At 41.4% G+C, this 22,644-nt stretch overlaps 1 protein-coding gene and 1 pseudogene across 1 annotated transcript in view; both read left to right on the top strand.

Moving 5' to 3' along the window:
* Window positions 1-20,073, top strand: part of Tbx20 (T-box transcription factor 20) — a 55,318-nt gene extending 35,245 nt beyond the window's left edge. Inside the window, exons 7-8 of the mRNA XM_052727409.1 lie at window positions 17,693-17,802; window positions 19,733-20,073. Of these exons, the coding sequence (XP_052583369.1) occupies window positions 17,693-17,802; window positions 19,733-20,073 (451 nt within the window). The remainder of the gene's footprint in view (window positions 1-17,692; window positions 17,803-19,732) is intronic.
* On the top strand, window positions 12,837-13,616 carry LOC128103236 (40S ribosomal protein S3a-like; annotated as a pseudogene).
* Window positions 20,074-22,644: the final 2,571 nt, after the last annotated feature.

Genomic DNA, 22,644 nt, shown 5'->3' with positions numbered 1-22,644 from the left:
CTGTCTATCCTATATTTGTGAGTTTAAAGTCCCCCCCCCACCCCCAGACAGGGTTTCTCTATGTAGTTTTGGTGTCTGTCCTGGATCTCACTATGTAGACCAGGCTGGCCTTGAACTCACAGAGATCTGCCTGGCTCTGCCTCCTGAGTGCTGGGATTAAAGGCATGCACCAACAACAACTATGGGAAGCAGTGGGTCTATGCTTCCATCCAGCAGCGTGTAACCCAGAAACCTTTTTTTTTTTTTCCTGTACTAGCAAAAGCTAAATCTGTCACAACACAGTGCACTGTGTGGTTTGGAGATGCCACTCTGTAGCAGCAGAAATACGCCATGCTACACTCAAGCTCACACACCAGTGTGAACTTGCCATACTGTACCTCAAGCCTGCAGGCTGTGGCGTCTCTATATCACAGCTTTCCTGAAAGACACAACTAAGAAGCTGCTTTGGGCTCCATTTTAGAACCCTTTTTTAAAAAAACTTTCTCAGGTTTTGGGTGGAAGTGCTTGCCCCACATTGGGCACCATTTGTATCTAAAAGTTTTCCTGTGTCCTGCCCCTCAGACCCAAGTAAACACACAGAGGCTTATATTAACTAAAACTGCTCGGCCATTAGCTCAGGCTTACCACTGACTAGCTCTTGCACTTAAACTCAGCCCATTTCTGTTCATCTCTATGTCACCACATGTTCTGTGGCTTTACCTATGTGCCATTACATGCTGCTCCCTGGATGGCGGGCTGGCATCTGTTCACTCAGCCTTCTTCTTCCCAGAATTCTCCTTGTCTGCTTATCCTACCTGTACTTCCTGCCTGGCTACTGGCCAATCAGCATTTTATTTATCAACTGATCAGAGCAACACATATTCACAGCATACAGAGCGATATCACCCATCGTAAGATGAATGTTTTGTGTTGATAGGAAATCTTAATTAAGCTCAGGAAAAGTTTATCCTTGCTTTTTCACTTCTCCCCACTGTTGCTGCTTTTCATCCTCACCCATTAATGGCTCCAGTCAGACCTTCTAACACTCCTGCTGTGCATCCACAGCACCCCTGAGTCTTTGCCCTATTCCTCTGTCTCCTCCACTCTTTGTTCTGAGTCTTGGGGTGAATTTATCAGTCTTATAATTTGTTGATTCTGCTTTCTGGTGCACCTAGTATTCTGTTGACAGTTTCTACTGAGGGTCTATAAAATGTGACAATTACTATTTTATTATTTCCAAATATTTTAACAAGTTCAAAATGTTCCCATTTTATAGATCTTAACTCATGTTTTATTCACCTAATTTTATTAAATGTCAAAATTCCAAAGTACAAACTAGAGATTTTAAACTGTGTCTTCCTATTGTTTGTAGCAAATCTGTTTTAAAAGGAATTTTGTTATATTTTATTAGTAACTTTCCTTCTCTTGATTGTTCAATATTTTATAATGTCCCCCTTTCAAATACATCTGTAGCATAAAATGTTTGCTTACTATTAGAAATCAGGATGGATTCTGAGTAAAATCATGTGACATTTGGTTAGCTCTTCACACTGAAGCTGAAGAAGGGTAATTAGTTCATTGTCACTTCAGCAATGTGGAAACTTTGTTTCTGTGTGGTGTAGTGAGATGGATCCCATGGGTGGGAACAGCCTTTGTATTCATGTGGCTCCCCTGTCTGCCTTGGCAGCAGAGCTCATCTGGGCTAAGCTCCAATCACTCCCAGCTAAGTGAGCATGCACCCTTCCCTAGAGATAGTCAAGATCCAGGTCAGGGATGGCACCCTTCAGGGTACCAAGTGCACTCTGACATGAGAGTTCCTTGCTGTCTTCTCTTACTCTCTTCAGGAGTGTGGAACCTGCTTCCCACCAACTGGTCCAAGCTGGGGTTTAGATGAACTGGTTTGTAGTTCTCAGGTAACATTTCTCTTTACACACTTGTGGGTGGCACATGGGTGTGCCGCCCCATCTCCCTTCTTACTCGTGACTGAAATGTACAAGTGTACAGTTGGCACTCTCCTTCATTTTCTGGGTTTCTCTAGTCGTGTAAGTGGGGCAGGAAATTGAATACATAAGCTTATATTACCATGTTGCTTTAAAAGCCATATTGAGAGCCTCAGAAAATGATTAAAAAGCTCCTGTACATTGAATAAAACTTCTGAATGTGAGGTTTGGACACAAGCCCAGTGAGGTGCAGTGATTTTTGTTAGAACACAGTCTTGTTTTTAGCTTACCCATTGAATGTAGCTTCTTCTCTGCTACAACCACAGAGTTGAGTACATGTGATAGAGACTGTAGGACCCACAGAAAAACATATTAGCTATCTGGTATGGTTTTAAGGGGCTGGGAATGTTGACAGCAACGTGACTGCCCACCAAGAAATCGTACTTCCTTCAGGTGACCTTTTTTTCCTTTTCTCTTCACCCCCTTTTTGAGACAGGATCACATTACAGTATTCTTCAACTCCATCTTCCCACCCCAGCCTTCTGCATGTTGGCAGTACAGACATGTGCCATCACTCCAGGCTTGACTTTCCTGTCTTCTGGGTTAAATTAAAAGGCTTGCTGAAGTCCAGGTAGTGATGGTTGCAGATATCTGTTAGCTTCCGTTTTTTGTTTTTACATTGGCAGTGAAGATGGTATTAGGGTTGTTTCAGCACTTGTGGCTTTGGCCAGAAGATGACAAGGACAGGATAAGGATGACAAGGACAGGATGAGGATGACGAGGGTGGGATGAGGATGATGAGGGTGGGATGAGGATGACGAGGGTGGGATGAGGATGACGAGGGTGGGATAAGGATGACGAGGGTGGGATGAAGATGATGAGGGTGGGATGAAGATGATGAGGGTGGGATGAGGATGACGAGGGTGGGATGAGGATGACGAGGGTGGGATGAGGATGACGAGGGTGGGATGAGGATGACGAGGGTGGGATGAGGATGACGAGGGCGGGATGAGGATGACGAGGGTGGGATGAGGATGACGAGGGTGGGATGAAGATGACGAGGGTGGGATGAGGATGACGAGGGTGGGATGAGGATGACGAGGGTGGGATGAGGATGACGAGGGTGGGATGAAGATGACGAGGGTGATGAGGATGACGAGGGTGGGATGAAGATGACGAGGGTGGGATGAGGATGACGAGGGTGGGATGAGGATGACGAGGGTGGGATGAGGATGACGAGGGTGGGATGAAGATGATGAGGGTGGGATGAGGATGACGAGGGTGGGATAAGGATGACGAGGGCGGGATGAAGATGATGAGGGTGGGATGAGGATGATGAGGGCGGGATGAGGATGACGAGGGTGGGATGAAGATGATGAGGGTGGGATGAGAATGATGAGGGTGGGATGAAGATGACGAGGGCGGGATGAAGATGATGAGGGTGGGATGAGGATGACGAGGGTGGGATGAGGATGACGAGGGTGGGATGAGGATGACGAGGGTGGGATGAGGATGACGAGGGCGGGATGAAGATGATGAGGGTGGGATGAGGATGACGAGGGTGGGATGAAGATGATGAGGGCGGGATGAGGATGATGAGGGTGGGATGAGGATGATGAGGGTGGGATGAAGATGATGAGGGTGGGATGAGGATGATGAGGGTGGGATGAGGATGATGAGGGTGGGATGGGGATGATGAGGGTGGGATGAGGATGATGAGGGTGGGATGAGGATGATGAGGGTGGGATGAGGATGATGAGGGTGGGATGAAGATGATGAGGGTGGGATGAGGATGACAAGGGTGGGATGAGGATGACGAGGGTGGGATGAGGATGAGGAGGGCAGCATGAATATGACAATGAGAAAGTGATAATGAGGAGGTGTGCACCTGCAAGACCTCTTAGACATTTTGAAAAACTGTGTTATTTTTGCCTGTTTTCTAGTCTTGTGCCTGTTATTATGAATAGCTGGAAAATAGCTTTGCTATGGTTATATATGGTTTGCTATGCGACTTTATCTCCCATGTGGCTGTGTTGGGAAGTGGTGTCTTTGAGAGGTCACAGAATACTAGGCCATCGAGAGGGACTGATGTTTTTCTCTCCCTTCGGGTATGAGTTCTTGTTCTGGAAAGATTTGATTATCTACCTCAAGAGTGAGTGGTCCAAACCAAACCTGTCTTCCTTGGCATGTCCTCTTGCTTTTCTTACCACCTTACGCCCTCTCTTACCTTTGGGTGTATCCTTGCCACTAGCACTCGATACTGTCGCTTGATGTCGTCTGCCAAGTTAAGACACAGCATGAGGCTCTCACCAGATGGATCTGATCTTGGCCCTAGAAAAGTGAGATCTTTCTTTCTTGGATGTTTAACTTTAAAACCACAAGACAGACGAACATCTTTTCTTTGGGAAGAACCCAGCCTCAAGTACTCTGGTCCAGCAGAGCACCGTGGAGGGGGACATGTAGGGGAACTCGAAGGGCCTTTGAAGAATTGATACGGAAGAAATACCAATTGGTATGGAAGAAAGCAGGTGTAAAAACACTCCTACATCATTGAATGATTAGAAAATCCCTTGTTTCCTTTGCTGCCATTTCTTGCTGATCTGTGGGCAGGATTTTCAGACCGGGACTCTCTGCACCTATTGCACCCCTGTGTCTTTTACCCATAGATGACGCAACGTGGGAGGGGTAGCATCAGTCTACACCTCTTTTGCCATTCCTTCGTACACCAGGCTCCTTAGGACGAGTCGTCCTCTGAAGACAGCCCAAGACTCTCCCCACACTAAGTTCTGGTGCATTTCCCAGTTCTCTTCTTCATGTTGCCGAAAGTGTGGCTGACAGCTTTAGAGGCGGGAGGACAGTTGTGGGGAAAATACAATGTGAGGATGAGGAAGATCCCTTCCCTTCGTGGAGCTCATCCCATTCTCTGGCATGTGAGCCATTTCAAGGGAGCTCAGTGGGAGAACGGAACGGAATGGATGCTGCACTCAGGAGCCTCTCTGGTTGTCCTGCACTAGAGCATGTCCTTGAAAACAATCCCCTTCTGCCCTGCTGCTTCAGACGTTACAGTCGTTTTATTTTAGACGTATGGTCATTTCCCCTGCAGCTGAGACTTTCTGTAGCACCGTGTGTGCCCTCAGCTCATCTTTGGCTTCATCCTTCTCAGTTGCATGTGTGAGCTTTCTTCCCAGTGCTGTCTAGCTCTGAGAAAGAGAGGACTCCTCCACTCAGGGCTTCTGAAGAGGCCATGCGTGCTGTGAGCCTACCAATTCAACCCAATAGTTGTTCACCGAGCAGACAGCAGAGTTAATTTTCTTACTTTCCTGAGCCCTTGAAAGAAAGCCAGTGGAGTAGATTTGGGCCGAGGCACTATTGTCCACTTCATGGTTTAAAGGAGGGAACCTACCATGGCTGGGAGAAAGCAAAAGCAACCCGAGCCTGGCAAATAACATTTTTGTGGTTTGTATCTTTGCTTGCTAAGTCCCTTAATCTTTCTTCTGTATTTTGGTTGGATTTACAAATATGTATTTTGCAAAACTAATGGTGAAATGCCTGCAATGTCTGCAATAAAGGACACCTCACAGTTTGCCAGGATTTATTTATAGATTGAGTTCTTCGAATTCTGCCTAAGAGATTTCTAGTCAGAGCCAGGGGTTTTAGGAAATGACACAACATATCCTTTTTTTTTTGAAACAACACATCTTATGTGTTTTTCAGTGGTTTCTTTACTTATTTAAGTTGTTACTGATAATACAAAACTAGAAATACATATTACTAAGGAAAATAAAAACCAATAGGATTTAGTCAAATAAATAAAAATCAAGTCTAAAAGCTTTTTAAAAGATGAATTTAGAGTTATTTGTTTTTCCAAAATGAATTACATAATATTTTTCAGTTCTTAAATTAAAATTAATGGTTTATAATATATCTCAAATTGTATTATCCCAAAGTTTTCATTTATTAAATACTTTATGGAATGTACAGATACTGATGTATTATAATTTACAACATATCTGCATAAATCTTTAGTAAAATATTGTAACAAGAAGTTATTTATAAAGACATAATGAGACATGAAATAAGGGACAAATTAATGAAAAAGAAAAATGTAAATGCTTTGTTTCCTATAAATTCGATTGATTTTAATGTACTTAACATTTTCTTTCTAAACACAGTGTTTTGATTTGCTGTTTGTTTGTTCTTGGAGAGGAGGCAGGCCTAACTTCAAAAGAGAAAGAATGAAATTGAAATGACATTTGCTTTTTACTTAATTTTCTTTCTGACTTATGAATTATAGGAAAAGCAAGGCATGGAAGGCTGTAGGGACCTGAAGTGCCAGTTTCATATAAGATAAGTTTGCTTATTAGGACACAGCCTTGGCATCCAACTTAGTTTTTTAATCTATACATATTTATTGAACACCCTTGTGTCAGGTACCAATGAAGATTGTATTAATCTGCATAATCGAATAATGACATTAAGAATGAGCTCACATTGAAGTCTTCATTTTAGTGGTGCTAAGATGAAGCTGTAGAGTAGTGAAATAATGTGTCCTCAACCCTGCAAGGACAAGCTGTCAAACTGGGCTCCAGGTTAAGCAAACACACTGGGGCAAATGCAATCCTGAAGGCTGCCCAGAGCAGTGGCTCCCCACGCGGGGCCTCCAGCCATTGACGTCTGTATCACATGGAAGTATCCTACATGCTCAGGTCACACCCGACCGCTAAAGCCCTAGGGCAGAGCTGACAGTCTGTTTTGAGGAGGTGTTCAAGTGACTTAGAAGCACTGTACACTGAAGCCTCCAGAAGGAGGCATGACCTCCATATTGTTTTCCAGTCAGCTAATTGAGGAGAGGGTCATGCAAATGATCCTTAAGCTGACCAAAAGGGTGTTTAGAAGGGCAGTAAGCAAAGAAGAATGTGAGGGAAAGGGAAGGTTTGGGGTTTTGAGCATTGAGACATGAACATTTTAGTTCCAAGAACAAAGAAAGGAAACCGTTTCCACTCCCAGCAGGGTGTGCAGGCTTTGCTTGCCGAGACTCTGAATAAATCTTTGGAATGGTTTCTGTCTTGTGTACACTGTGCAGGGAGGATGGAAACACTGCCCCCATCCTCTCTGTTTGCCATCTTCTGTCTGCTTGTGTCCCTAACAATTGTCCCAGAACTGACAGTTACAGAGCAGTCAGAAGCGATCCACTGAAGACCACCTACAGCAGTGATGCCATCCTCTGCTCAGATGGGGTTGCCATTAGATGCTAGAAACACTGTTCATCCACAGTGGTGCTCAGGGAACTCCAAGGCCAGGCTCTCTCACTATGATGCCGCAGAACTGGGCATCACAAAGTGTATACTACGTGAATCATTTATCCCACTAGCTGAACTCTACATTCTTCATGGGACAGTGTTTAAGAAACCCTTCTGATGGCTTCTTAGGCTAAGCGGAGTCTTCGCTCCTTTCTTTCTGCTGCAAACAGGGAGTCGCTGTGAAGTCAACAGCCTGGGCTGTCTACCCTTTGCGGCATCTCTGAGGAGATGGCTCTGATATGCACCGCTGTGTTCAATCACTTAAAAGGCAGTAATGCAATTAGACCATCCTTTCTATAAGAACTGCTGTTGCTTTCAGTTCACTTCCAGACCTGACACAAGTAAACCACTCCGATAAAATCCCTTTTTTCCCCACTCCCAGGGAATAGCATAAGTAATGATAGCGGCGATCTCGCAAGGACACAATGAATGTAATGTACTTTTTATAGAAAAGCAAAATGTTTCACAAGGCAGTGATTCATCGTGTCATTTGGAAAATGAGTTTTCTTTTGTTGAATGTAAAGATCCTTGAATGATGGTCTATAAAGGCACTTTTGAAGAGGCAAACACTGCACACACTTTTGGAATTTAAATGCTTACACATGAAAATCATGGTAAAAGAAATATACTTTAGAAATATACTGCTATATTACCTTATGATTATTAAAAAAAGGTGTTTGTCTATGCTATTTAAGCAAGTTCTTTCCCTTATGCACAAGTAATGACCCAATTCTTTAAAATTTTTATTTTGAATATGAACATTATGACTCATGACACAAACTTAAAAGACAAATTTTGTTGTATTTTTTGATTGCCATGTTATAATGAGGTTGTTCGGACTTTCTTCCTAGTGACCTAACTTACCCTAAGAAGAGTTCCGTTCTGATATTACAGTGTGTTGAGGCCTTAATAAGTGTTATTAGCTCTGGAGGCTGCTAGCTTTAACAGTACCAGAGTGCTGTCTGTAATGATTAAACCATCTTTTTTATTAACATGTACTAATTATCTATATTAAGCTGGCTTCAGTGTTGTGTCTGAATACATGCATATCACGCACACACACACACACACACACACACACACACACACACACACGCACACGCACACGCACACGCACACACACAGAGATTAAATCCAGTTCTCTATTATTTGCCATCCTGTGCTCCTACTTCCCAACCTCTAATCGTTACCAGCTTCCGTCAGAACCTTTCTCTTCTGTTTACTGCCACATATGAAAGAGCTCACAGCACTTGTGTTTCCACAGGCAAGATGTCACCTAACATCATGCCCTCTAGTTCCATCGTTTTGCTGAAAACAGACCAGATGTCATTTCCCCTCATGACAGCATACTATACTACCATGAATATATATATATATATATATATATATATATATATATATATATATATACCACATTTCTCTCTCTCCTCTCTTTCCCTCCACTCCCTCCCCTCTCTCTTTTCATCATTCTCCTTCAAGAGGCAGATATCTTTATATTTTATATACTAATAACTCTACAATTTCTATACTATATTGTTCATGGTAATGATTCTACATATATGCACATATGTGTGTGTGTGCTCGCATTTATATGTTTATTTGCTTGAACACATGTCTGAACCTGTGAGGCAAATATTTAGTTCTCCAGTTTACAAGCAAAGTCAGGTTAGGGAAGTAATAAAGCAAGGGTTGAAAGTGTTGTAGGTAGGCCATCACCTCATGGATTCATTCATCCAGCCAAATGAATGGCATTTAAGTTTATGGCATTTCCAATGTAACATGCAGCCTCCTATGTCTTTTATGTTGATATAAAAGCTGATATAATGATTATCATTTTTATTAGTTAATTTAATAACTCCCAGAAATGCTAGTGTTGGACATCAGTTCTTTTCTGTGCTGCCATTGGTAAGCTGAGTCACATGATGTTTTAATACTTTATAATTATTTTTGAGTAAATAATACATACATCAAGAGTTCAAAACTTAGAGAAGAGTGCTTTGTGAAAAGTTTCTTCCCATGCATTCCTAATCTTGCCTTCTTGTTGGAATTACCTGGGAAGTTCTGCCAGTTACTGAGGCCAGTGCTTCACCCCGGAAGCTGTGACTGAGTTGATCTCAGAGTTCTGCTGGGCTTTGAGATTCTTAGGAGGGCATCAGGAGGAACACTGCTCCCAGAAGAGGAGTGCAGCCAGGGCCAGAAACAGACAAAGCGCAGAAAACATTTTTTTAATGACACTGGGCCTGAAGAAGCAAAAGGCAGCATAGTTGTGGAAGATAAAGCAATAAAGAGAGGGAGTGATGCCCAGTGCATCGCTCTTCAGAGTGTCCAGACCATGGCACGGGGAGAGAGAAAGGGAGGATTCCTTGAGAAGTCAGAGCGGAAGAGTCCTACGATAGGAGACTTCAGAGGATATCTGAGGGAGAGGAGAGGAGACAGGAAGGTTTAAGGAAAAGAAACTCGGAGATCTAGAAAGAGTCTTTCTCAGGCATTTGGAACGTTCCGAAGCACAAATATGTGAAGGGATTTCCAGAATGGGGAGGAGGCAGAAGGGATGAGCAACAGCAGATTCACACAGGGAGGAGCTCTGCTTGACAGGACAACAGGCAAAGTTCCTGAAGGATGTGCTTCGTGAGTGAAGGGAAAACAGCCCTTGGTTAGGTACCGTCCTACCTGATGCAGCCTTGGAAGAAAAATTGCAAATTATTTCCAACTAATATAACCAAATCCCACAGCAAAGTTTCAGCGTATATATGGGAATATGAGGATATGCAATACCTGGCAAGATCAGTTCACAATGCCTGGTGTCTAGGCCAAGTCTAAACACCAGCGCAGAAGGAAAGGGACCAGGTGTGGAAATAGATGAAAGAATATGCCTGATCACGAGGACAAATTATTTGAAAATAATGCAAACATCATGTAGATATTATAATCAACAAAGATAATCAGATCATTGTCATGACCATATTTCATGTATGAAGAAAGTTAGACATGCGGAAGATGAAAAGATCTAATCAAATTCTGAGAGTGAAAATGACTATTTTCAAAGTCAAATATAGACTGAGTGGGACTAAGGGCAGATTAGACACTGCTGACGACAAGATGTGTGAAATTGAGGACAGAGCGACAGAAACTATCCAAAGTGAAAGAGAGCAAAGAGACAACTTGGAAAACAAAAAGACCTTCAAGAGGCACCATATATGTGTGACCAGCCACCATGGAAGGTCACAGGAGGATGGGGAAAGAAATGCAGTTTTTCCAAATTTAACAACAATTAAACACACAATCCAAAAGGTCCAACAAGGCTGAGCTCAAGAAGCATGAGGAAAGAGTGAGAGTTACATCATAATCAAATGGCTGGAAATCAATGATAAAAGGAAACAGTGGAAGCACAGAGGGGATTAAAGACATTACATCAGAGGAACAGAGCTAAGGACAATGACAACAATGACTGAATTCTTGTGAGTAAGGCACTGTCTTAGAAGAACTGAGGGGAAATGTCTGTCAGCTAGAGTTATAACAGCCACCAAAATGACTTCTTAAAAGCAAAAGAAAAATAAAGCTTGTTTTCCAGACACATGAAAGCTGACAACTTCATCACCATCAAGTTGCTGTTTAGATAGAAAGGAAGTTCTTCAGGCTGAAGTGATTGTGCTAGGTCCCATTCTGGATCTCCAGGAAGAAACGAAGACTGGCAGGAATGCAAAGGACATGGATGGACAAAAAGTTTACATATCATTTAAATCTTTAAAAGACGTAAAGTATAGAATGGAATTTATAAAACATACAGTTTTTAAAAGACGGAGATAAACCTAGAAGGGGTAAATTAAATATATAACTGCAAGTTTTTTAGGTGCTGGGGACTAGTAAGATTCTTCTGCTCTTCACTTCAAGAAAGATTGTGACAAATTAAATATTTACCATAACTGCTCTCACCCAATGTGAGGTTGAACTGTCGACCTTGTGTACATCCTACTTCACAAATGAGTCTGTCAGATATGCTAAGCCTATAGGCTGAAGATGATGCCCCAACACTGTGGAGAAACCTCAGGTGACTGTCCAGGCAGCTGGCTGTTTCTGTCAACTCACAAATTTTTTGGAAGTTGCTTGCATGCACTTTCTGTTTTTATTTTTGTTAGCTAATATTATTTCCTTCTTGGGTCTCTGAGGGAGTTGAAGATTAGTTAGTTACAGTTGAAGGTTAGTTAGTTATAGTTGAAGATTAATTAGGATAGAAAGTGAATTAGATACATTTTGGACTTAACAAAATAGGATAGATAATGAAATTATTTTCTCTGAATTTGTCAAATACAAATGGACTAGACATTGAAAAAAAAAATAAATAAAATATTGATAAGCCTTCAAAAAAAAAAAAAAAAAAAAAAAAAAAAAAATATTTACCATAAATGTGGAGACAGTCAGTAAAATAACAAGAGGAAGCTTTAACTGCTAAACAAGAAAAGGAAATCAGAGGGACTATGAAGCTGTGACCCCAAGGGAAAGAAGAAAAGGGTAAAAGAACAGCTGAGAATAAACAGGAGCAAAAGAGCAGCAGACAATAAACAAACAAACAAAAACAGCAAAGCAGCAGGCCAAAGAAGCCACCATCAGCCAGCCAGCAGCATCTCCTGCACACATGCTAAGCACCCTCATCAAAAGGCAGAGGCTCTCGCTTTGGACTATGCCCACAAAAAAACATGTGAAGTCATAAAGAGATGAGTTGAAAGTAAAATAATAGCAAACAAGTGTAACAGGTTAACACTAAAAGAAGACCAAACTAGCTGGGCAAGATGGCACAAACCTCAAGTTCCAGCAGGTAGGAAGTAGAGGAAGGTGGTTTGGGAGTTCTAGGACATCCGGGGTTAATTACATGAAACCTTGTCTCAGAAAGAAAAAATAAAGAAAGAAAAAGAAGAAAACTAGAGTAGCCATATTAACATCAAAGTAGGTTTGACTGGGATAAAATGTCAGCTCATTCTCAGAAGCATGCTCTATTATACCTGTTTATACATCCAACATCAGAACTCTGGGTCTGGCAGGACTACCAGGGAAACAGATGAACAACCAACCAGAGTTGGAAGTTTCAATGGCCCTCTCTCAATAGTTGACTGAGTAGGCAAAAAATGGGGAGTCAGAGTAATTGAACAACTCTATTAACCAGCCTGACCCAGTTTACATTTAGAAAGCACCCCCTTCTACAGTAGTGGAATACATCTTCTGTATAAGTGACAGAACAGTTACCATGATAACTGAGATTTGTACTGTAAAACGAGGCTCAATAAAGTAAAAGATACATGAGTCTTGTGAAATCTGCCTCTGACAATAAAGGAACAGTATGAGAAATCATTAACATGAAGATACCTTGACAAGTCCTTAAAGATTGTAACTATATAGCAGGTATACATGAGGAAAACATCAAAAGAGTTAGAAAGTATTTTGGACTGACGGAAAAGGGAAACATGTGGGATGCTGTTAAAACACTACCGAGTAGTATAGTCTTCATTAGAAATGAAGATATGTCTAAGGCCAATGACCCACATCTTCAATCAAAAAAACTAGGGAAAGAAGAACAAATCAGATTCAAAGTAGAAGGAAAGACATTAGAGCTCTCAGCAGCACCATGGTAGTTGGCAAGAACAAGTGCCCGTTGAAGTGCCTGATGGCGGCAAGAAGGGAGCCAAGAAGAAAGTGGTTGATCCATTTTTCGAAGAAAGATTCACATGATGTGAAAGCTTCGGCTGTGTTCAATGTTAGAAACGTTGGAAAAACACTAGTCACAAGGACTCAAGGAACCAAAATTGCATCTGTTGGCCTCAAGGGTCATGTGTTTGAAGCAAGCCTTGCTTATCTACAGAATGACAAAGTTGCATTTAGAAAATTCAAGCTAATTACTGAGGCAGTTCAGGGCAAAAACTGTCTGACTAACTTCCATGGCATGGATCTTACCCGGGACAAAATGTGTTCCATGGTCAAAAAGTGGCAGACCATAATTGAAGCTCATGTTGATGTCAAGACAACTGATTGTTACTTGCTCTGTCTGCTCTGTGTTAGTTTCACTAAAAAATGCAACCATCAGGTCCACAAGACCTCCTATGCACAGCACCAGCAGATCCGCCAGTTCCGGAAGAAGAGGATGGAAATTATGACTTGAGAAGTGCAGACAAATGACTTGAAGGAAGTGGTTAATAAATTGATTCCAGACAACATTGGGAAAGACATAGAAAAGGTTTGCCAGTCTATTTACCCTCTTTATGATATCTTCATTAGAAAGGTAAAAATGCTGAAGAAACACAAGTTTGAATTGGAAAATCTCATGGAGCTCCATGGTGAAGGAAAAATTACTGGTGATGAGACAGGTGCTGAAGATGAATGAGCTGATGGGTATGAACTACCAGTCTGAGAATCTGTTTGAAATCCAGATTTTTTTTTTTTTTTTTTGGTTTTTCGAGACAGGGTTTCTCTGTGTAGCTTTGCGCCTTTCCTGGAACTCACTTGGTAGTCCAGGCTGGCCTCGAACTCACAGAGATCCACTTGGCTCTGCCTCCCGAGTGCTGGGATTAAAGGCGTGCGCCACCACCGCCCGGCGAAATCCAGATTTTTAATAGTGACAAATAAAAAGTCTTATTTGTGGAGAAAAAAAAGAAAGGGAGAAAAAAACCCAGTGGAACGTTAATGCAGAGATTAATAAAATTGACACTCCTCCAGTCAAACTGACCAGAAAGAAAATACAATCCCCATTATTAAGCATTATTAAGGGAATAACACCACTGTTGAGTCTGCATAATCTCTAATGTATAAGACCTACACAAAATATTGTCCAGAACAGGTTGGTCTATGATAGTGATTTTCAACTTATGGGTTGTGACCCTTTGGGGGTTGAGTGATCCTTTCATAGGGATCACCTAAGACCATCAGAAAACACAGATATTTACATTACAATTCATAACAGTAGAAAATTACAGTTATGATGTTGCAATGAAAATAATTTTATGGTTGGGGTCACCACAGTCTGAGAAACTGTATTAAAGGGTCATAGCATTAGGGAAGGTCAAGAGCCACTGGTCTATGGTACACATGTGGGGGATTGTCTGGATTATATCAATTGAGATGGGAAGACCCTTCCCCTGTAAGTTGCTTTTGTCAGAGTACTTTATTACAGCAAAAAGACAAGAAGCTAAGACGAAGAGTAATAAAGGAATATTATCATATAGCACAATAATCAGCATACTTAAAATTCCAATAATTTGAATGAGGCATATATATATACATATATATATGTATATGTATATATATATATATAAATGCATATGCGTTTTGGTGCTTTAATCATAGCAACATAAACTTAACCAGGGCAGATGGGTACGAGTTCACAATGTTCACCCGAGGCTGGGTGGTAACTCACCAGTGAGGCCCTGTGCTCTGCCCAGGAGTGAAGTCCATCAGAACCGTTTGCCAGCCACAGCTGGAAGGGACTTGTCTCTGAACACAATGTAGGTGACCTGCCGCATTCAGATTTCGTTTTCAGAACATGTTCTCACTAAGTTGACCTGAAACTAATTATGAAGAATTGGACTCAAACTTGTGATCCTTCTCCTTCTGTGCTAGGACAGAGGCATGGGCCGCCATACCAGGCTTGGACAAAAGAACTGTGAGTCACTGAGGCATATAAGTTTTTTGAAGACAAAAAACCATCAAATGTCATTCAAGAAGAAATGTAATTTGATAGCTGTGAATTTGTAATTAACATTTTCATAAAAGCTAAGATGCCTCTGATGACTTATACAGAGTATTTAAAGAATGTACCATAGCAGAAATTGCCAAGCTCTCCTAGAAAACTGAAGGGAAGGGATATGTGATGGTTAGTTTTATTTTATTATTTTATCTATCTATCTATCTATCTATCTATCTATCTATCTATCTATCTATCTATTTATTTATTTAATTTTGGCTTTTCGAGACAGGGTTTCTCTGTGTAGATTTGCGCCTTTCCTGGATCTCGCTCTGTAGACCAGGAAAGGCTGGCCTCGAACTCACAAAGATCTGCCTGGCTCTGCCTCCCGAGTGCTGGGATTAAAGGCGTGCGCCACCACCGCCCGGCCTGACGGTTAGTTTTAACAAACAGTGTGACAGGACCTACAGTCGCTTGGGAGACAGGCCTCTGAGCATGCATGGCTATCTTGATTGCACTCACTGCGAACCCATCTACTGTGGGTGAGGTGACATCATTCCCAGGCTGGGATCCTGGATTGTGTGAGTGGAGCAGCATGCATACATCTCTTTCTTTTCTGACTGTGGCCACAGTATGACCTGCTACCCCAGGCTCATTCTGTCTTTATTTTCCTGTCATGATGGACTGTGAACTATGAACTGGAATAAATCCTTTCCCCTTCAGTTGCTTTGGTAGGGCATTTTATCATGGCAACAGGAAAAGAAACCAAGGATACTTTGAAGATGAAGCTACAAGAACATCATTACCTTAAGACTAAGACTGAAGAAAGATATTACAAAATAGAAAATTAGAGTCCCGTAGTCCTTTGTGAATATACATGGGAAAATTCTTAAAATAATCCTGGGAGACTGAGTTCAACAAAAGGACATTAATATGATCAACTAGAATTTTTTCCTCAGAAATACAAAGTTAAACACTAGTTCACCTAACAAAACTGACCAGATTTACCCACTGAAAAGCAAAACTCATTTGAATCTTAGTAGACACAGAAGAGAACAAAAACGAAATCAAAATAAAAAATCTATCCCTTATTTATAAAAATCCTCTCAGCAACATGGGATGAGAAGGGACCAGTTCTCTGAATTTCGTTACACCAAGTTCAATGACAGACACCCACAAGCCCTGGGGGCTCATGCTGTGCACATGGTGTGAGAGCTCACTAAATGGAGCTGACCACTTCTCTTCAGAGCTGTGCAGGGAATCATGGATGTTGTAGCAAACCGTGGAACATTAAAACAAAATTCATTATGAACAGAAGCAAAGAATGTAAATCATGATCATAGATATCATGATTGTACACAAAATGCAAATCTTTAAAAAAGCTGCTGGGACAAATATGTGTTAGCAAAACTACTAAATACAAGATCAACATGCAAAAGAAAATTGCATTTATATTTACTATAAATGAAAAATTGGAAATTGAAATTGAAGAGCATGTAGTAGAACATGAAACATTTTGAGATAAATGTGACTCAGATGTGTCAGGCCTGAATATTTATATCTGTTTAGCGTTAGTGATAAATAAATGGAACGACATACTGTTCATGGACTGAAAAAGACTCAGTATTACAAATGTAATTCTCCATAAGTTGATGTACATCTCAGACACAATCCTGATTAAAATTTAGTTAGCTTAAAAATAAATCAATAAATACTAAATTTATATGGAAATAAAGGAACTAGAATAACCAATGCAAATTTGAAAAAGAAAAATAAAGTTGGGGGTACTGGTGAAAACTCATTTTAATACTTTAATTCAGCAACAGCAATTAGGACATTGTGGCTTTGCTGTGACAGTCCACAAACAGAGATCAAGGAAACACTGGCGAGCAGAAGTGAGCATTCCCCACTATCTATTGGGAATAAGACCCCTCACACTGTCATGATTATGTAAACTTTTAGGACTCCAAACACACTGTTAATTAGACAGTATTTTTCACAAGTGTGGATATATCTATGTGAAATGTCAAATGTTACAACGAATAGTTATTGTGACATTTGATTTATTTTCTTATTTCCTCAGTGTGCAGTTGGGTGTTCAGATTCTCCTTTCTCATTCCACACAATTTAAAAAAAAATACCCATTTTTGGCCCTTTGGCGGTTAATTTGGTGTTGCCTTTAGGTCACAGCTAATTTTTTTCAAAAGAGTTATTTGCACTCTTGGGAGACCCTCTTCAAAGACAGGGTAGCAGTGTTTCTGAGGGTCTCAGTTTCTTAATGGCTGCTCATGTTCTTTTCACAGCTTTTCTGTAATTTTCAGTTTTAACACACAAAGATCTACAAGGTTCTTTATCTAAACTCTTGATATTGCCATGTGCTCTGAGCATTTACATTGTTAGTGAATATTTAGTCATTTTATGACTGATATTATGAACTTTTCTCAGTGTTTTATCATATCCTGAGCCAGTACATTTGAATCAATTCATATCTCTTTTGAATCATTATCTGCTGAAGTTAATATGAAGATTCATTGCCATCCTATAGTAAATTCATCCATTAGTTTTTGCTTCATTAAATTCCATTCTCCTATGGCCATTTTTCATTGCTCTGTGTCCTTCTATTTCTGTCTAGTTGTATTTATTTGCACTTAGGTATCTGAACTCATGTCCCAGAAGACTCTGTGCAGTGGGTAAATGTACAAGCTTTGAATGTTGTCTTTCTCTTTGGCTGAAAAAATAGACTAGTGAATTATGACTAAACCCCTCTCCGAAGTGAACTGTGATGTGTCTGTCCCTCTGCTCCACAGGGAGAGTGTGGAGAGCCTGATCCAGAAGCATTCCTATGCCCGCTCACCCATCCGCACCTATGGAGAAGAGGACGTACTGGGGGAGGAGAGCCAAACAACTCCAAATCGAGGTAAGGCCATCTACCAAGTGGAGATGTGGCGCTGCTAGAGGCCAGAGCGCTTGAGAGGGGGTGAAGGCGGGCTGCTGATGGAATGTCTGGTCCTCTTGGAACATATATCAATAAGTGCCTTCAAGACTTTTCAGAAAGGCAACCTCGAATGCTGATCCTTGTATGCCTCATTATTTTGCTTGAATGGGCACTCCACCCACGGTATGTTTTCTGGTAACAGAACATAGAGCCTTTGAATCAGGGTAGGGGTGGGCTTGTCTGTGACTTACTGTCAAAGAGCCCCCAACCACACTTCTGGAAAGTTTCTTACTGATTTTGAATCTCAGCTTTATTATTTGAAAGTTAGGGATATTTCATTAGGATCAAAGTTCAAAATGAACACGTTTAAAAGAGGATTATCATGACAAAGGGCCATGACTGGTCCTAATAGTTGAAGCAAGAACTAAACAAAGGGCTGGAGAGATGGCTTGGTCACTTATAATTCCCTGTGTTAGGGAAACAAAGACAGGCAAATCCCTGGGCTCACTGGCTTCCAGCCTGGACTACTAAGTGAGCTCCAGGATGGTGAGAGACTGTATCTCAAAAAAGGGGTTGGGAATGGCACATGAGGGTGTCCAATGCACACTGCAGATGTGACACAAAACAAAAGAACTGAGCAGTTTCCTTGAGCAGAAAGCTCAGGAGAAGACTGAGCACACAGGAAGTGTGAATGAAGGGAAAGACGGAAGAGAGAGGCTGGTGGTGCCCCACTATGGACCTAAGATGATCTCATGGGGAAAACATCTCTATCTTTTTTGTGTGTCTGTTTCTAAAATGCAAAGCAGCACAATTAGTGAAAACACAGGACATTTCTTATAACCCAGGGAAAGGTAGCCATGAACCATTACTCGGTTGGAAAATTCAGCTTTCCTGGTGTAGAAGAATTCATTTTTCAGGTTCTCATGATGGTTTTGGGAAAAGGTGGCTTTGCTGAGACATATTCAGCTTCCTTTAGAGAGGTGCTACAGTTATTTGGAGCTCTTTAAGGAAATGAGGACATGCTCTCTGCAAAGTATCACTGCTTGGCCACTGTGGAGTATGCAGGCCATGCAGTCGGTTGAGTGTTTGCCTGTGAAGTTCATTCTTCCACGGAGGACGCCAATGGAGTCCTCTTATCTAGAAAGTTGGGTTTGCCCTCCAATAAGTCTCCTGTCGGCTTGTCTTTTTGAATTGCCAATCTAGCATTTTCCCTATTTTTAAAATGTTAACAGTTTTATTAATTCTTTGAGAATTTCATATAGTGTACTTTGATCATATTCACCACCCTTCTCCAAACTTCCCAGACCCACCCTCATGTCTCTAACCACCCAATTTTGAGTTTTCCTCTCTCTTTTTTATATTTATTTTAATATATATATATATATATATATATATATATATATATATATATATACATATATATAAGTGCTTTGCCTGCATATGTATCATGCACATGCCCGGTGCCTGCAGAGGTGAGAAGATGGCATCAGATTCCCATGGGACTGGAGTTACAGACAGTTGTGAGCTGCCGTGTGGGTGCTGGGATTGAACCTGTCCCCTGGAAGACAGTGTTCTCAACTTCTGAGTCAACTCTCCAACCCCTTTTCTTTTTTTTAAAAAAAAAAAAAAAAAAGGAGTCCTACTCTTGGGTGTGGAGAGCTAGCAATTTTTTTTTTTTAATAAACTGATCTTCAGCTGGGTGTAGTGGCACACGCCTTAAATGCCAGCACTTGTGAGGCAAAGATAGGTAAGATTTCAGTGAATTTGAGGCTAGCCTGGTCTATATAGTGAGTTCCAGGACAAACAGGGCTACATAGTAAGGACCCTATCTCAAAACAACAACAAAAGAACATAAACTGATCTTCGGTATATTTAAGTAGCTACTTGAGTCTAATGAACGCTTTTCTTCCAGGATCAGCCTTTACAACATCTGACAATTTGTCTCTCAGTTCCTGGGTGTCATCGTCTTCCAGTTTTCCTGGATTTCAACATCCACAGACCCTGACTGCTCTTGGCACCAGCACAGCGTCCATAGCAACACCCATTCCTCACCCTATACAGGGTTCTCTGCCACCGTATAGCCGTCTGGGAATGCCTCTGACCCCATCTGCCATTGCCAGCTCCATGCAGGGAAGTGGTCCCACATTCCCTTCATTCCACATGCCTCGATACCATCACTACTTTCAGCAGGGGCCCTATGCAGCCATCCAAGGACTACGCCACTCCTCTGCGGTGATGACACCGTTTGTATGACTCTTCTGAGAGTGGGGGAAGCTAGATCCAGAATGTGCAAATGGGTATGAAAACATAGGATATTGATGGGTGGGTGGGATGTGGGGTATTGGAGCGGGGGCTCTCCAGGAAATACAGGACTCATTAAAGCGGAGAGCTGGACTCACAGTAAAACCTACTTGTAAGGGAGTGCACCATGGGCCAGGATTCACTTGTAGTTGGATTCAGAAGAGAATCAGTGTAAAGTTTAGCCAGCCCACTCCTACAACTAACAGAATATCAGTTTACCTAGAAAGCTTAATGATCTAAGGCAAAGGAATCCCAAGGTGCGTTATTCCTAGCGGTTAAAAGTCCTGTTGATGCAGTGTTGTATGAAATCTTTGTGTATAGGTTTTCTTTCTGCTTTCAACAGGTTCAAAGCATCGTCCAGAAGGCAATACTATATAGCATATTGAAATGCTCAAGTCCATTTCTCCCAGTAGAAAATGGGAGCCAATAGCGAAATGTTTGTAGTGCTGTAGCTTAAGCATGTTTAGTTTCCTTGATGTCAGTTTGCTGGGGAAGGGGCCGAGTTGGTACGAATGCATCCTGTGGTGTGAATGGACATACGGTGATGCCTTTACCAAGTTCCTGCCGTATCCGCAGGCTGTGACACCGTAAGCTCTGTCTTCAGTTCTTCTTCTTTTCTTTTTCCTAATAATTCTTTTTCTTGCAAAAACTTTGCAGTTATGTAGGGGAAACCCTCTGTATGCTATTTTTTTAAGTAAGAAGCTCTGTTATTATCAAAGAAGTCGGCTTTTGGGGCACTGCATTCTTGATAAGCTGCTGGCATGGCCACTGAGGACCTCTCCAGAGCCCACGCGAGGTGATGGGTGAGGTTCTCCTTTACAGACTACAACCAAAATACAGTGGTTCTCTTCGGAGGGGAATTTCTCTGTCATAGGAGCCGAAGTCCCCTTCATTTTCACTTCAGTGGTGGGGGATCTTTTGCCTATGAAAACACACTGGGCCAAAATCTGATTTTTTAAAATCTGCTTTATTCCTGTTGCCGTTGTCGTCAGGGATTTGCCAATGACCATTCTCCCACCATGCTTTCATGTATGCCTACGGGCGTGAATGTGCCCTGTCTCTGACTTCTCTCATCTGTCTGTGATACGTTTACAGACTCCTTTCCATTTTCCTCAGCCGCCAACACGAAGTTGCATGTCGGTTCTGTGACTCCCTGACAGAAACACTAACTTCTTACCAGCAAACTAGAGCTTCATCTAGCTCTTGCTTCCTTCCTAAGCCTCCTCTCTATAAGTACACTAGAGATTATGTTTTACTTCTGTATAATCAATATGTTATTTTTGAACAACATGTATCTTAGCCTTTACAGTCAGGGCAACAAATCTGGTATTTTGCAATAATGCATTTCCCTAATCATATAGATTTATTCAAGTCATTAGACCTTCAGCTTTGAAGACAGTGTGTTCCACCTTGAGGTTGTGACTGGTTTGCTTCACACAGTTCCCCTAAACTTTATTTTGGTTTAATTTTCATATGCAGTTTTCATTCTGCTCTGTTCCTGTTTCAGATGTATTGAATGTGCTAGAAGACACGAGAAACAGCACTGCTGACTGTAGAAGTGTATTTAGGCATAAATGCAATATACGACATCACTCTGCAATTTTATCGGGTAGTTTTGTTGGGCTTTTCCACATGGAATGACTTTCCAGGCCGAGTCCAACCTGTGAAATGGTACCACACAGAGCCTGAGTGTGGGATGCTGGCTTTAGATGTTGCCCTTGATAATCTCCATAAAGTCCATAGCTGAGTTACAAAGAAGCATGGCCTGTCAGGAAAACCATTGTAAGCTCCCATGCCACACACTTCGGGTGAATCTAGCTTCTTGTGGATCACGCAGTCACATGCACAGGTAGTTGGTTTCCGGACAAGTATGGACATTCATTTCCTTTAAAAACCACTTGTTAATGATGTTTAAAATAAATGCCCATACAGCTAGGTTATCGGATTGATACTTAATGATTGGCCTCTTGCAAAAGTACCTTGGAACAAAACACTGCAGGAAAAACAAAGATGCTATTTTACAGGATGCTGTAATACTAAAGTCAATGTACGTCAACGTTTTCTTTTTCATGACAACAAAAGGATTGTTTTAATACTGTTTTTGTAGTTTTCCCAATCTGTGTGCCTCACAGTAGGTTTGTGGAGTTTTTGTTGTTGCTGTTGTTAAATATGATCTTTTGCCGGTACTTTTTGGAATTTTGCTTGCAATTCAGCAATATGAGAATGAAACTGAGTGGAAGGCATGGTGGCCAGCAAAGCGGGCTCTTGAAATTTTTGCCCTAAAATTCTTAACTAGATGTTTGTTTCCTCAGTTGGTATTACATGAACCAGACAGAAGCCACCCAAGGGAAATGGGGTCACAGGAATGCCTGGCACTCAAGCCTGGGAGCCACCTGTAACTTTGGAACTTATTCTGGTCATCAATTTTTATAAATCCCTTGGAAATTTACTATTTAAAATCCCAATGTTTGTTCCACCAAAACTGAAGACAAGAATTAGATATTAAAAGGGAAATCCAATTGA

The sequence above is a fragment of the Peromyscus californicus genome, unplaced genomic scaffold (assembly GCF_007827085.1).
Source record: "Peromyscus californicus insignis strain IS unplaced genomic scaffold, ASM782708v3 Scaffold_11__1_contigs__length_118956290, whole genome shotgun sequence".
NCBI classification, from domain to species: domain Eukaryota; kingdom Metazoa; phylum Chordata; class Mammalia; order Rodentia; family Cricetidae; genus Peromyscus; species Peromyscus californicus.
The sequence above is the reverse complement of the archived record's forward strand: the minus strand, read 5'-3'. Positions and strand labels throughout refer to the sequence as shown.